Source organism: Paramisgurnus dabryanus, chromosome 14, assembly GCF_030506205.2.
Source record: "Paramisgurnus dabryanus chromosome 14, PD_genome_1.1, whole genome shotgun sequence".
In the NCBI taxonomy this organism is placed as follows: domain Eukaryota; kingdom Metazoa; phylum Chordata; class Actinopteri; order Cypriniformes; family Cobitidae; genus Paramisgurnus; species Paramisgurnus dabryanus.
In genome coordinates, this window is record NC_133350.1 from 15,352,294 (window position 1) to 15,366,244 (window position 13,951).

General features: G+C 36.8%; 1 protein-coding gene across 1 annotated transcript; it reads left to right on the forward strand.

Moving 5' to 3' along the window:
• On the forward strand, window positions 1-11,001 carry acad9 (acyl-CoA dehydrogenase family, member 9). Its single transcript, XM_065241205.1, has 18 exons — window positions 1-242; window positions 420-513; window positions 671-772; window positions 856-962; window positions 1,073-1,173; window positions 1,293-1,371; window positions 1,683-1,857; window positions 2,247-2,320; window positions 2,400-2,475; window positions 2,561-2,631; window positions 2,918-3,037; window positions 4,455-4,583; window positions 4,731-4,810; window positions 5,031-5,157; window positions 6,224-6,301; window positions 9,499-9,627; window positions 10,261-10,333; window positions 10,591-11,001. Exons 1-18 carry the CDS (start codon window positions 84-86, stop codon window positions 10,689-10,691), a joined length of 1,875 nt encoding a protein of 624 aa, XP_065097277.1. The 5' UTR covers window positions 1-83; the 3' UTR covers window positions 10,692-11,001.
• The last annotated feature ends 2,950 nt before the right edge of the window (window positions 11,002-13,951 follow it).

The following is a 13,951-nucleotide window of genomic DNA, read 5'->3' on the forward strand; positions in this document are numbered from 1 at the left end:
TGTCGTCATCAATCTGCGACAAAAACGGGTGAAAGGTGTTTCCGCTGTTCTAAGGGTAATTGGGGTAAGTTTATGCAGTGAAGATGAACCTGAACAAACTACTGGTTTTGTCACGTTCGGTCAAATTTGGGAGAAATTTGGTCGCTGCACGAGTAGGACACGTGCAGTCACAGCGCTGCATTACATCCAGCGCGAGGAGTTTGGCATATGCTAAAGATCTGTTCCTGGGAAAAGTAAACAAGGTACTGTCAACAAACTTAAGAATAATTGATTTATAGTGTGATTTGCATGTATACGATCTTAAATAACCTGCTTTTCACAACACGATTTTTGTACTCTGGATATAACAATGCGTATTAGCAGCACATTTGTGAAACTAATTGCCTCTATCAATGACATTATCAAATGTGTACTTTTAGGCAGAAGTATTTCCTTACCCAGAAATAAGCAATGAAGAATTGGAGGAGATTAACCAACTTGTTCAGCCTGTGGAGAAGTTTTTTAATGAAGACGGTGAGCAGCACTGACGCATCAAAATCAAACGTGTATTATTCTGCTTATGGCTTATGTTTATTATATTTTGTCATTTACAGTTTTCTGGATATTATTTATTCATCTATAAAATGTCTATTATTTATTATCATATTTTTTGTGTAAATATCACCTCTAGTTGATTCTAAGAAGATCGACCACGAGGCTGTAATACCTCCTGAGACTTTGAAAGGACTCAAGGAACTGGGACTGTTTGGGATCCAAATACCCGAAGAATATGGTAAGGCCAACAACCTGTATCTTCATACGAGTTCAGTTTCTAATATAATAAGAGAGAGTTTTGAAAGAGTCTTTCTTTTCCAGGTGGGCTGGGTCTGTCCAACACAATGTATGCCAGGTTAGGAGAGATCACGTCTTTGGATGGAGCCATTGCAGTCACACTTGCAGCACATCAAGCTATCGGCCTGAAGGTGAGCGAGTTTGTCTTTCATTATCGCAGTGTAAATTTGTTCAGTAAGAGCTATGTTAAATAATATTGCAAAGAGTATTTAAGTAACATACAGTAGTGTTTGTGTTTCAGGGTATCTTGATAGCAGGAAATGATGCGCAGAAAGCGAAATACCTGCCCAAACTAGCAACTGGAGAACATATTGCAGCATTCTGCCTTACTGAACCTGGAAGGTATGACAGCTCATCTAGAGATAACAAACTAAACTGTCTTTCTTTACATATGGTTTGATTATTATTTTAAGTAAGTTTAATTTATGTAGCATGATTCATCTATCTGTCTTATGTTTTAGTGGCAGTGATGCTGCATCTATTCAGACACGTGCCACACTGACAGAAGATGGAAAACACTTTCTGATAAATGGCACAAAGGTGACCTCTTCTCTTCTGTAAACTTCTTGGACAGGGCTTATTCTGCTTCCAGACTAAAATTAAAAAACCTTTATTTAAAAACGCCTTGCATTTTACATATCTTAACATATAGCAGTGCTGTTGTTTTCTCTCAAAGTGCACTGCACACCAGTATTGTTTTCTTGTAATGTTTGCTTGTAACAAGTACATAAATGTCCTAAGGCCTAGTCCTGGATTACCCTGAACCCTGTCTGGAAAACTGCCCATTTATGTCTTAATCTCATACTTGAATTTGTTGCTGTAATTTGATTGAAAGTTCATTTGCTCTCAAGTTTTGGATTTCTAATGGTGGAATGGCCAACATCATGACTGTGTTTGCCAGAACTGAGGTTGTTGATAAAGACGGTCAAAAAAAAGATAAGATCACAGCTTTCATCGTGGAAAGGGCTTTCGGTGGCGTCACCAGTGGCAAACCCGAGGACAAGCTTGGCATCAGAGGCTCAAACAGTGAGTTTGATCATTTGTACTTGAGAAACACATTTTAGTGTACTTAGTAGCTTTCAAACATCGCACTGAAAAGTATTAGGACACAAAAAATACTTTGAAATCTATCATTATTATTATTATTATTATTGTATTCAATAACAAAATATTACACCAATTGGCATTTCTTCCGAGGAGAATGACCTTATTTATCCAATAAAATGACCTTGGGGCATGTTGGATAAGTAAATCGAGTTAGTATTGAAAAAAGGTCAAGCAATAAACCTGGGATGACATTATCATATCTAAGCAATATTTTTTAAGTGTGGCTTGAAAGTATTAGATCTATCTGTGAACATACCGCTATAATAAGCAGCAGCATAATATTAAATGTGTCTACTTTCATTTCTCAGCTTGTGAAGTCGCGTTTGAGGACACCAAGGTTCCAATCGAGAATGTGATTGGGGAAGTCGGCGGCGGCTTTAAGGTGATTCACACACAGTTTTGTAATGTAATGACATGATGATGCTGCTGTGGTGATTTGTAACGTGCGTGTGCTTTTTTAGGTTGCCATGAACATTCTGAATAATGGACGCTTCAGCATGGGCAGTGCAGGTGCAGGAATGATCAAGAAACTCATCGGTGAGAACACATACATCTGTAAACCATTGACACTTATATAAACTGATTTTTTCCGGTGAAATGAATCATTGTCGTTTTATTCCAGAGATGACATCTGAATATGCCGGCACAAGGAAACAGTTCAACAGGAGCCTTGCTGATTTTGGAATGATTCAGGTACGTATGTTGTAATGAGTTACTGTGATAATAATTGTAAATCAATGTGACCCTACCCGTGACAACCCATCTTAAGTCATTTTTTGTAATTTACTGTTTTTTATAAAACAGTTTTATATATAATGTAAATAACATTCTGTGAAATATAACATTGATATCTTTAATATTGACTGAGTACGGTCATGTCAAAGATGGAAATATATGTAAAATCAATGAGTGAATACAAACTTTGTATGCTCCTAATTAGATTATAAGACTTTAACCTGGATTTTTTTCTGTGATACAGGACAAGTTTGCTACCATGGCACTCAGTGCCTTTGTGATGGAGAGCATGGCCTATCTCACTGCTGGAATGATGGATCGACCTGGCGTTCCAGACTGTTCTTTAGAGGCTGCCATGGTCAAGGTGATCAATCTTTTACACCGGAACCTGTTTTTTAAATGTACATACCAGATTTTCAATAGTGTCCAATTCTCCCAATCATTGACTTTTACTAAAATTGTATAATTTAAAACCTTGTTTAGAAATAAAACCAGATTTTAAAGCGGGAATTTATATAAGCGCCAGTGGGGCAAATTTACCTAATGCCTTTATTGTCATGCTGTCATTTTCGCCCCGCTTATGTTTTAATGTTCTGCGTTATTCATTTGTTTAGTTATAATTTATCATTTAAATATAAGAATAATAATTCATTAAGCGAAACTCTGCACTTGAATTTGTCGTTGCATCATATATCTCACACTGCCAAAAATGACTTTCTTACCTAGTATTTTTCTTTTGTTTTCAGTAGAAATATATAAAAAAAATCTTAAATCTAGATGTATTTACTTGATGAGCAAAATGACCTTAAAAAAATCTAGTTTTTACAAAAAATATACAATTTTAAGCAAAAATATCTGAGATTTTTTTTCTAGATTTTTTTTATACTTATTTCTAGATTTTTTTTCACCCCATTGGCAGATATTTAAGAAGTAATTCAATTTTAATTAGAATTTTACGCCACCCAAATATTATCTCTTTATTTTCTTCTAATTCTCATTATTATTACAGTTTAGCCTTTTTTTCACCATTAAGAAAAGTGATTAGTCGAGCCTACTTAAAAATAACTTTGAACATAACACAACAGGACAAAATAATCATTTCATGACTCTATATATTACTTTATGTATACAATGGCATAATACAGGGACAAAAAATATGTTTTTTAACAATATTGACATAGTCATGTGCAAACCAAGGTGAAAAAAGTACACTTCCAAAGTGTACTTAAAGTGCTATTTTTGTGCACTAATACTACCCCATATACTAAAAATTAATCTTTAGTACTTATTGAGATAATCTTAAGAACATCTAAATGTACTTCACTGTGCTATTTTGAGACACCATAAATATGAACTAAAATGTGCAAAAAATTTATTTCATTTTTTTGTATGAAAGTTGAGTTCAATATACATTTTTAATACAGAGATAGTATGATAAAAGTGCATTTTAGTTCATACTCATGGTGTTTCAAAATAGCACAAATAAGTACACTTAGATAATCTTAAGAACATCTTAAGAAGTACTAAAAAATTAATTTGTAGTATATTAAGTACAAAATTAGTATGCGAAAATAGAGCACTTTAAGTACACTATGGAAGTGTACTACATTTTACCAGCTGGCAGTTTTAGTATACAGCACAACGACCCCTGGCAGTTTAAGTGTAAAACTTAATCTCTCTTGTTTTTAAAGAGTTAAGCATTACAGTTGTGTGACCACATTTGGGTCTGATCTATGGAGTGGTTGAAGGCATGAAATGACCCTCAGGTGTGACTTTTCCAGATTTTCAGTTCTGAGGGCAGCTGGATCTGTGTGAGTGAAGCTCTGCAGGTGTTAGGAGGTCTAGGATTCACCAAAAACTACCCCTATGAGCGCTACCTCAGAGACTGTCGCATCCTTCAGATATTTGAAGTATGTGTTTTTTTGCATATTAACAATATTTGAAATAACAAATACACTTTTGACCAGCAGGGGGCATGCTGTGTCACAAACTTAAAGATCCAGTGTATATGTTCAATATGTGCCTTCATTTGGATTCTCTTTTGTTCCTGCTTACAGGGGACTAATGAGATTTTAAGGATGTACGTCGCACTCACAGGAATGCAGTATGCTGGGAAAATTTTAACAGCTAAAATAAAGTAAGAACCTTTGCATATTTATGAGTCTGTTAATTTTATTGAATGTAACTGATGTTTACGTATGCATTTGGCAGACGCTTTTATGATAAGCAGTGCATTCAGGCTTTGTTTTATTCATGTGTGTGTTTTGAACCTACAGTCTTTGCAATGCTTGCACAATGCTCTATCAAATGATCTACAGAATCTGTTGAAGTATTCAATATTTATTATGTTCTCACAGGGAAATGAAAAAGGGAAATGTGGGCGTAGTGTTTGAGATCTTGGGGAAGAAACTGAAGGACTCAGTAGGGAAGACGACAGACTTCGGACTTACCGGAAAAGATGGTGTAGTTCACCCCAGTCTGACGGTACAAAACTGATCTAAACAAATGATGATGTATAGTAAAATTATTTGTGAAACAAGTGCACGTCCGGTCGATATCAGCACTACTGGCATGAGACACATTAGCTACGTTTACATGCAATCAAATAATCTGTTTGTAATCGTATTGATGGCTCAATAGTATTGAAAAGCCTTCATGTTAACAACTTATTCAATACCATTGAGGTCGATCGGATGCAAATTTCGGTCATATTGAAAGGGGTGGTGTAGTCCGATCTGAGATCCGATCATCAGGACAAAATCTTATATGTCTTATATTAACTCCTATTTCATATAACATGATTCACATCACAGAAACATGCAATGGCAAAACGCATTATTTAGGTAATGGGGTAATGCCCTGTATTTTCTGCAGCATTCATGTGTAATTTCATAACATAAGGCTACATAAAGCAATAAAATATCATTGTACTTTTCGAAAATTGTGTTTTCATCTCAAAACTTCTTAAGAACAACTTTCTCCAACTCAGCTTTGACTTTTTTCTAGAGATAAAGCGTGAACTCTATGAGAGATGCTGTGCGCAGCGTGGCGTTGCCAAGTCCTTTGCTTTTTTCGAGTTAACATTTGGGCTATCGTTTAAACTGTTTTCACCAGTTTTTTTCTTCTTCTGCGGGTTATAGATGAATGGATTTTGTTGATTAATTATTGTTTTTTGCGCTGTGAATAGTCATTAGGATGCTTTTGGGCTAGTGGTCAATGTCCATTGTGATGGCTTGATACGCGAATCTGGCAACCTTGGCTGTGCGCTTGTGCAAACGTTTGGTTCGGATTATGTATAATGTACATGTAAACGAACATTTTAATCAGATTGCAATGTTTAGGGTGCATGTAAACTGTATTGTCGTAACCTTCAGTCAGATTGATACAATTTTGTGCATGTAAACATCTGATCTCGTCTGGTTTTTCTGACAGTCACTTTTCATCTGGCAGAATCCTTCCCTCTGATCTCGCCCTTAAACCAGCGTGGGTGGGTTGGTAATTGAGCCCAGCTCATTTTCAGCCCAGTAATGATGTCATTGTCTTTTCACAGGAGAGCGCCAAAATGTTTGAGCAGAACGCTGCATTTTTCGGATCTACTGTGGAAAGCTTGCTGTATCGATACGGAAAGGTAAAGATTTTATAAATTGCACGGAGCAATTTTGTAAATTGCCTAAAATACCAAATTTATGGCCATCAGTCTTGCCGTCCCTGGAGATGAAAAGGTCCCACCAAAGTAAATTTCACCCTCTGCTATTTTCTTTCTATCTGCATAAAATTTGATGTTTTTCAAGTGAACCTCAATTTCATTCCCATCAATCTCACATTTTCCCCACCATCAGTTTATGGCTGTTTTGTTCACTAGTTTGGATGCTGCCAGGATGTGAAAAATTGCTGTGCTCGAGTCAAGTGTGTGGCGGATGTTTTTTTTCCTAATTTTTCCCCCTGGTTGCCATAGCAACATGCTAGGTAATTAGCGTGGGCCCACTGTTGGGACTTTCTCTCTGGTCCCTGCTTTCCTGTTGAGCTGAGGTAATGCTCATGTGTGACACAGCTGGACTGAGCTGTCTCTCTTCTCAATGAACGTCTGTGTGGCCGTGCTATTGTAATCAGACTTCAATCGCAAGAGAGTCGGCTGGAACCGTCTCAGATTTCCTGTTCGAGCGGACTACATTTCATCTTCATTCATTCTCGTTTGCAGGAAATGTTTGAAGGAATAAATTCCTCACCACAGCTTTTCTGCATGCTGTATGTAATATAAACTGTAGAAGGGCAAGCACTTCATGTGTTCGTGTTTTAATGGGTATTACACGGCCTTGTTTTGTTCTTCTTTTGATGATCTGAAAAAGACCTTCACTTAAAAACAGACATCTAAAACTGCCTACTTCCATACAATATAATATGCGAAAAGTAGTAGGCAAGGCGAGTGGTATGTTGGAATTCATAGTATTCGAAAAACAGTAGTACCCAGATAACTTACTACTTCCGGCAAGATCCCAAAGTGTTAATTCGTGAGCCCCCAGAAGAGGTGTTATCTAATGAAGAAGGGAAGGTGCTAATTTATTCAAAAATGTCCAAAAGCGGTAACAAGGCTCTATCCAAATGCTAATACATGTATTAAACAGCCCTTTTAGTTAAATTGGGCTTGTTTATTAGCATCCAGGTTAACGGCTCACCTGTTGTTGGTATGACGTATGTTGTGTTACGTGATGTATCAACATGGCGGATGTAGTTCGTCTGATTTCATTCACACTGTATAGTACCTACTCTTTTAGCGGTTGATGAGTAGGTACTTCATCTAATTGAGAACATACTGTCACAGACGCAGGGATAGTGTTTGTTGTTTTAATTTGAATATATTTGCATTTATGCGTTTGGCAGATGCTTTCATCCAAAGCGGCTTGCAGTGCATTACAAGTTGTACATTTTATGTGTGTTCCCTGGGAATTGAAAACTGTGCTCTATCAGTTAAGCTACATGCACACAGGTCAACAGTTTGGACACACCCACTCACGATCTTCGATGTGTATGACTTTCTTCTTTTAGGCAAACACAGTCGGCGATATATTAAATAATATCATGGCTTTTCAGCTTTACAATGGTATTTAATAATGCCTCATTTTTTAAACTCCATAAAGCGTATATATTAATTAAAAACTTATTTATATGGTTATTAAATATTTTTGTAACGTTATGTCTCATGTCAGCATTTCTCCTGACGTCAACTCTCTCTTGAATGCTTGTACGGCCGTAGTCTATAAAGTTTGAAATATAAATGTTTCCTTACAAAAACCCATTGCGTGCTTAAAGGGATAGTTCGGCCAAAAATGATATTAAACCCATGATTTACTCACCCCCAAGCTGTTCAAGTTGCATATGTCCATCGTTTTTCAGACAAACGCATTTTCGGATATTTTAGAAAATGTTTTAGATCTTTCAGTTGATTAAATGTAATGTTACGGGGTCCACGACCTTCAAGTCCAAAAAAGTGCGTCCATCCTTCACAAATTAAATCCAAACGGCTCCAGGATGATAAACAAAGGTCTTCTGAGGGTAATCCGTGTGGTGTTGTTGTAGAAATATCCATATTTAAAACTTAATTAACGTAAATAAATACCTTCCGGTAGCGCCGCCATCTTAGACGGTATTTATTTACGTTAATAAAGTTTTAAATATGGATATTTCTACAACAACACCGCGCGGATTACCATCAGAAGACCTTTGTTTATCATCCTGGAGCCGTTTGGATTTATTTTGTGAAGGATGGACGCACTTTTTTGGACTTGAAGGTCGTGGACCCCGTAACATTACATTTAATCAACTGAAAGATCTAAAACATTTTCTAAAATATCCGAAAATGTGTTTGTCTGAAAAACGATGGACATATGCAACTCGGACAGCTTGGGGGTGAGTAAATCATGGGTTTAATATCATTTTTTGGCCGAACTATCCCTTAAAGTAGACATTTAAAGGCGGGGTGCATGATCTCTGAAAGCCAATGTTGACATTTTAAATCACCTAAACAAACACGCCCCTATCCCAATAGAATCTGGACGTTCTTTTGACGCCCCTTAATGCTGATTGGCTACAAGTGTGTTTTGGTAGTCGGCCCGACTCCCTTTTCCAAAGTGTTTTTCAAAAATCGTGTACCCCGCCTTTTCTTTTTAAAAGAAAATGGGAAAAAATGGGGCACTATCCAATGCCATTTTAAAACTGTAAAGAACAAGGATATTATTTAATATAACTTAGACTGTGTTTGGCTAAAATAAGAAAGTCATATACTCAGTCCTTCCAGAAAAACGCAGAGTTTTTTTGTGATTGTTTGCGGTCAAAAATCCTTGATCTTGCAGCATGTTTAAAAAATGTGATGGAATATGCGGGATATTTATGCAATTTTATGCGATGAAATTGCAGGAACTTGCAAAAACTGTTTGCAGCTTTTCAATGATGATCACGTCACTTCATAACTTTCCCATGGCAACAGGGGACATGGCTGCGCTTGTGTGAAGTAAATGCAAAATTTTTAACTTTGTGCTAAGATATATGTGATTTTTGCTACGAAAATGCAGGGATTATGAAATCACGCAAGTCCCGCATGTTTTGCGCACGGAAATCTGCAATTTATGATGCGAAGTGCGCAGTATTTGAAAAAATGCGCCCCCCAATAAATATGCAGACTTTGGCTGATTATGCGTTGAATCATGCGATTGCGTTTTTCTGGAGGGACTACCTGTTAAGATTGTTTGAGATTTAGAAAAATGGGCGATATTTTTTTTTTTTCGCGTGAACCATTCCTTTATAATTCTGTTGTAAATTGATCCGTTTCAGACAATAGTTGAGGAGCAGCTGGTTCTTAAGAAAGTTGCAGACGTGATGATTAACCTCTACGCCATGACAGCCGTCCTCTCCCGCGCCAGTCGCTCCATAAGCATCGGTCTGCGCAACCATGACCACGAGGTAACAAGTCTCTATTAACTCTTATGACACCTGCTCAAACATTTTAACTGAGGTCATCAGGTCTATTTCAAAACCAAAAGCCAAAGTAAAGACGCTCCAAAAACTGTCAACTGATTCTAAGCTATAAGGCATCAATCATAGGCTCAATGTTCAAGTGTTCAAATGAAAGGATTCTGTGGTAAACAAGTACAAATTAAAAACATTTACTTACATAAAAAAAGAGAAACAACTTGTATGTGTTTGTAGATGTTTCAATGTGAAGTGGATTTTAATGTGGGGCATTTCAATAAGTTTTCATTTATATCCACTGAGCTTGGTGTTTAATTAAACTGTTTTGATTGTGCATAAGAGAAACAACTGAAGGAAACGATTTAATGACTTGTCATGCTGTGACTATGTTGCCTACTTGCACATTGCGTTTAATCCAGCTCATAAAAACCTCTCTGAAGTTATGCATGCTGCAAAATGTACCTTTTCTGTCAATTCCCCTTGTATGAAATAGTTTCTCTTAAGTCAGCATAAAATAATTTGGAAACTTTATAGCAAGAAAATGTGCTTCCATCTTAGCTTTGTTCGCATGCTGCGCTTATTTGTTGATGTAAACGGGCTTTGATACAACTCTGGCTTTTTTAGGTGCTCCTCGCCAACACTTTCTGCAAGGACGCCTTTTTCAAGAACAACTTCATGATGACTCAGCTTCAAAAAAGTGAGTAAAACGCACCGCTATAATTGATACCAGCCCCCCTCGTTTTATTGCATAGCAAGACAAAGCACTTGCACATGTTGTAAAATTTCCTCCACAACCTAACAAACCATAAGTCAGTCACTAACACTTGCATGCCTTCCCCATACTGTTTCAATTACGCCCCACCTAATAATTCCAGTCAATGGTATGGATTAGATGCGAGCATGCTTTCAAATATCCTTTAGTTTGTTCAGTGAATGGATTTGGTTGCCTTACAGATTCCCCGGAGAGCAATGATGCCAACATAAAGAAGATTGCCCAGGAAGTCTTGGCAAAGAGGGCGTATATCTGCTCGCATCCTCTGGACAGAACTTACTGACACCTGAATGTCCATGGTTACGCTTGGGTGACAACACAGTCCGTCCTTAGCACTTATTGGCTGAAGACCAAAAAAAGGTCCTCGCATAAAGTTCATCTACTCTCACTTCTGTAGAGATGTTAATGTAACTATACATAAACTGTATTATTTTACTTTATCAAACATTATTAAAACTGTAATGTTTCTCCTAGAAATACAGTATTGATTGAGTCTTATCGCCATGCATTACTGTACCACCTAAGTGCTGCTTAATCTTGTTAAATAATATTAAAGGGAAAATGTAAATGAAAGATTTTACTGCATATGCAAAGTGACGTCTTTGTTGGTCCTTGTCTCTATGATGTTTCTGCAGTGTTTAAAATAGGTACTTGTCATACGAGTCTCTGGGGTATCAGCAGGTTTCTGGCTTTTCTCTTCATCTGTAAGTGACAGATCACCTCGCTTGTGCAGGAATGAATGTGGCCTCCAGTAATCTCTATTAAGACATCCAAAAATGAATATCAGAGCTATTTTATTGTGTTTTTTTACCTCGTTTATGTGTTTTTGGTTTATATAACACATAGATATTAAAGGGACACTACACTTTTTTTAGAAAATAGGCTCATTTTCCAGCTCCCCTAGAGTTAAATATTAGATTTTTACTGTTTTGGAATCCATTCAGTTTATCTCCGCGTCTGGCGGTATCACTTTTAGCATAGCTTAGCATAATCCATTGAATCTGATTAGACCATTAGCGTCGTGCTCATCGTTATTGAAAAAAACCAAGATTCCTATCTATATTGGCCTAGAAAATTTCATCTTTTAATTTTCCGTCAGTCTTAGTACACGATGTAACTACAGAAGAGTCAAGTTTCAAATAGGAAAAATATCAAAACTGTTTGGTTATTTTTGAGCGTGATGCTAATGGTCTAATCGGATTCAATGGATTATGCTAAGCTATGGTAAAAGTGCTAGCACCAGACCTGAAGATTGGCTGGATGGATTCCAAAATGGTTAAACTTAGATGTTTAACTCTAGGGAAGCCAGAAAATGTCTATTTTTATTTATTTTTTTTTAAAGTGGAGTGTCCCTTTAATTGTAGGATCTTTGTTTTGAGTCAGGATCAGGATGGTTTTCAAGTTGTGGTTAAATGGTTTACCGTGCAGTTGGTAATTGGAAAAACAGAAACGAAAGCAAAAAGATTTCTTTCTGACCTGAAGTGGAACTTGCTGTAGTGGGATGTGTTTCTTGGGATAGCGTTTTTGTCCCAGCTCAGACTGTGGTTCTGAAAGGGTCCGGGAGAAAATGGAACATTGGCTTCTCTCTCAACTGAGTCTGCTGGATCAGTACACTGGATCACAGAAGTAACTGGAATAGGCTGGGGAAAAAAGGGATTATGTCTTTCAACTTGAACTGTTTTAGAGCTACTGGTGTGTTTCTCATGAGTGTTTATTCAGGATATCTGTCACTTAAAAGAAGTAATGATCACATGATTTCTAAACCTTTTTTTTAAAGGTGCAATGTGGGAGTTTTAGAAGGATCTCTTTGACAGAAATGCAATATAAAATACATAACTATAATATCAGTGGTGTATAAAGACCTTACATAATGAACTCTATTGTTTTTATTACCTTCGAATGAGCCGTTTTTATCTACATACACCACGGGTCTCCTTCCATGGATTTTGTCGCCATGTTTCTCTCAGAAAAATTAAATCATTACCTTTAAAATCATTCCTGGTCTCTTCAGAGAATATTTTATGGGTTTGTCCTTCAGTATATCTTCTTGTTTATCCAGATCTGCTCTCTTCATGTGACATTTAAACTCAGGAACTCTTTCAGTTCCTTTAGCGGCCTCATCAATCAACATCTTCCTCCACCTGTTATACTGAGCATGTGCAGCCTGTAGCTGTTCATCACGCAGAGACGTTCCTAAAAAATTTTTAACAAAAATTAGTGTGCATTTTACTTTTAATATACTACAAACAATTAATAATGCAATACATAAAATAACAATACAGTGCATGTAGATGGTAATACACACAAGAAGCCGTTTATGTAAGGAATAATTGCTGATAGGCCATTGAATTACTCAAAAATAATGCACACCCAAGGTGGCACGATAACAAGCAGAGTGCCATTACACTGCAGGTGTGCATTATTTTCAGTTATACCACGGGTCTACTCTGTTGAATGCTGTATTCTGATTCGCTGAGAAATGTTCTGTGGGTATGTATTAATTTCTGATAACCGCACACCTAATTTGTCAAATGTCTTGAAAATAGGCACCAGAGCAATGTTTGTGGTAACCGTGGTATAAGAGGAATAATTGACTCCGGTCCTTTGAATTATTTGAAAATAATGCACACCTGTGGTGTAACCCCGCTTCGTGTCGTGCCGCATTGCACCTTGGGTGTGCATTATTTTCTTATAATTCAATGGCCCGTCGTCAATTACTCCTTACATAATTTAAAGGACCGGAGACATTTATTCCGCTTATACCATGGTTACCCAGTCTCTCGGAGTTGTGTATAAATAGCTCAAAGTGTGAAAATCGTGCAATACATATGCCAAATTCCACCTTGGCGTGCATATAATACGCCAGTCTTTCCCATTCACTTAAAAGGCGCATCTTTTTTTGTCGTTTTATTTATTGGTTTCTCTTATTTTTGCTTTTTTTTACCATTTTTGCTTGGGTTTAGGGTTAGAACAACTTTTGGTTATGTAAAAATGACATCCTAACCCAAACCCTAACTCCAAGCGACCATGGCTTAAATATAGACGAAAACATGCAGAAACCTGTATATTAAATAACCTTCTTAAGCAAATCTCAAATCTTACCCTAAACCCAAGCGAAAATGGTTTAAAAAAAACGAAAAAATTGAGAAACCAATAAATAAAATGACAAAAAAGATGTGTCGTTTAAGTGAATGGGAAGGACTGGTGTATCATATGCACGCCAAAGTGGAATTTGGCGTATGTATTGCATGGTTTTCACACTTCATGCTATTTATACACATTCACATGAGACTGGGTAGTACAGACATTGCTCTGATGGTTATTTTAAGACATTTGACAGGTCAAGTGTGTGCTTATTGAAAAATAATGCATACCCATGGAACATTTCTCAACCAATCAGAATAAAGCATTCGACACCCCCTGTCATATAATAAAAAATAGTTCACCCAAATAAGAAAATTCATAATTTGCTTGCCCTTATGCCATCGTATTTGACTTCCTTTCTTCGAAATCTCAGATGTCAGTAAGACAGGAGTATTATTA

Excerpts from the sequence above, each read along its gene's own strand:
- acad9 (XM_065241205.1), top strand. The coding sequence starts at position 84 with ATGAACCTGAACAAACTACTGGTTTTGTCACGTTCGGTCAAATTTGGG. Across the intron at positions 514-670 it reads GAAGTTTTTTAATGAAGACG|TTGATTCTAAGAAGATCGAC; the intron begins GTGAGCAGCACT and ends TATCACCTCTAG. Across the intron at positions 1,174-1,292 it reads TGCCTTACTGAACCTGGAAG|TGGCAGTGATGCTGCATCTA; the intron begins GTATGACAGCTC and ends CTTATGTTTTAG.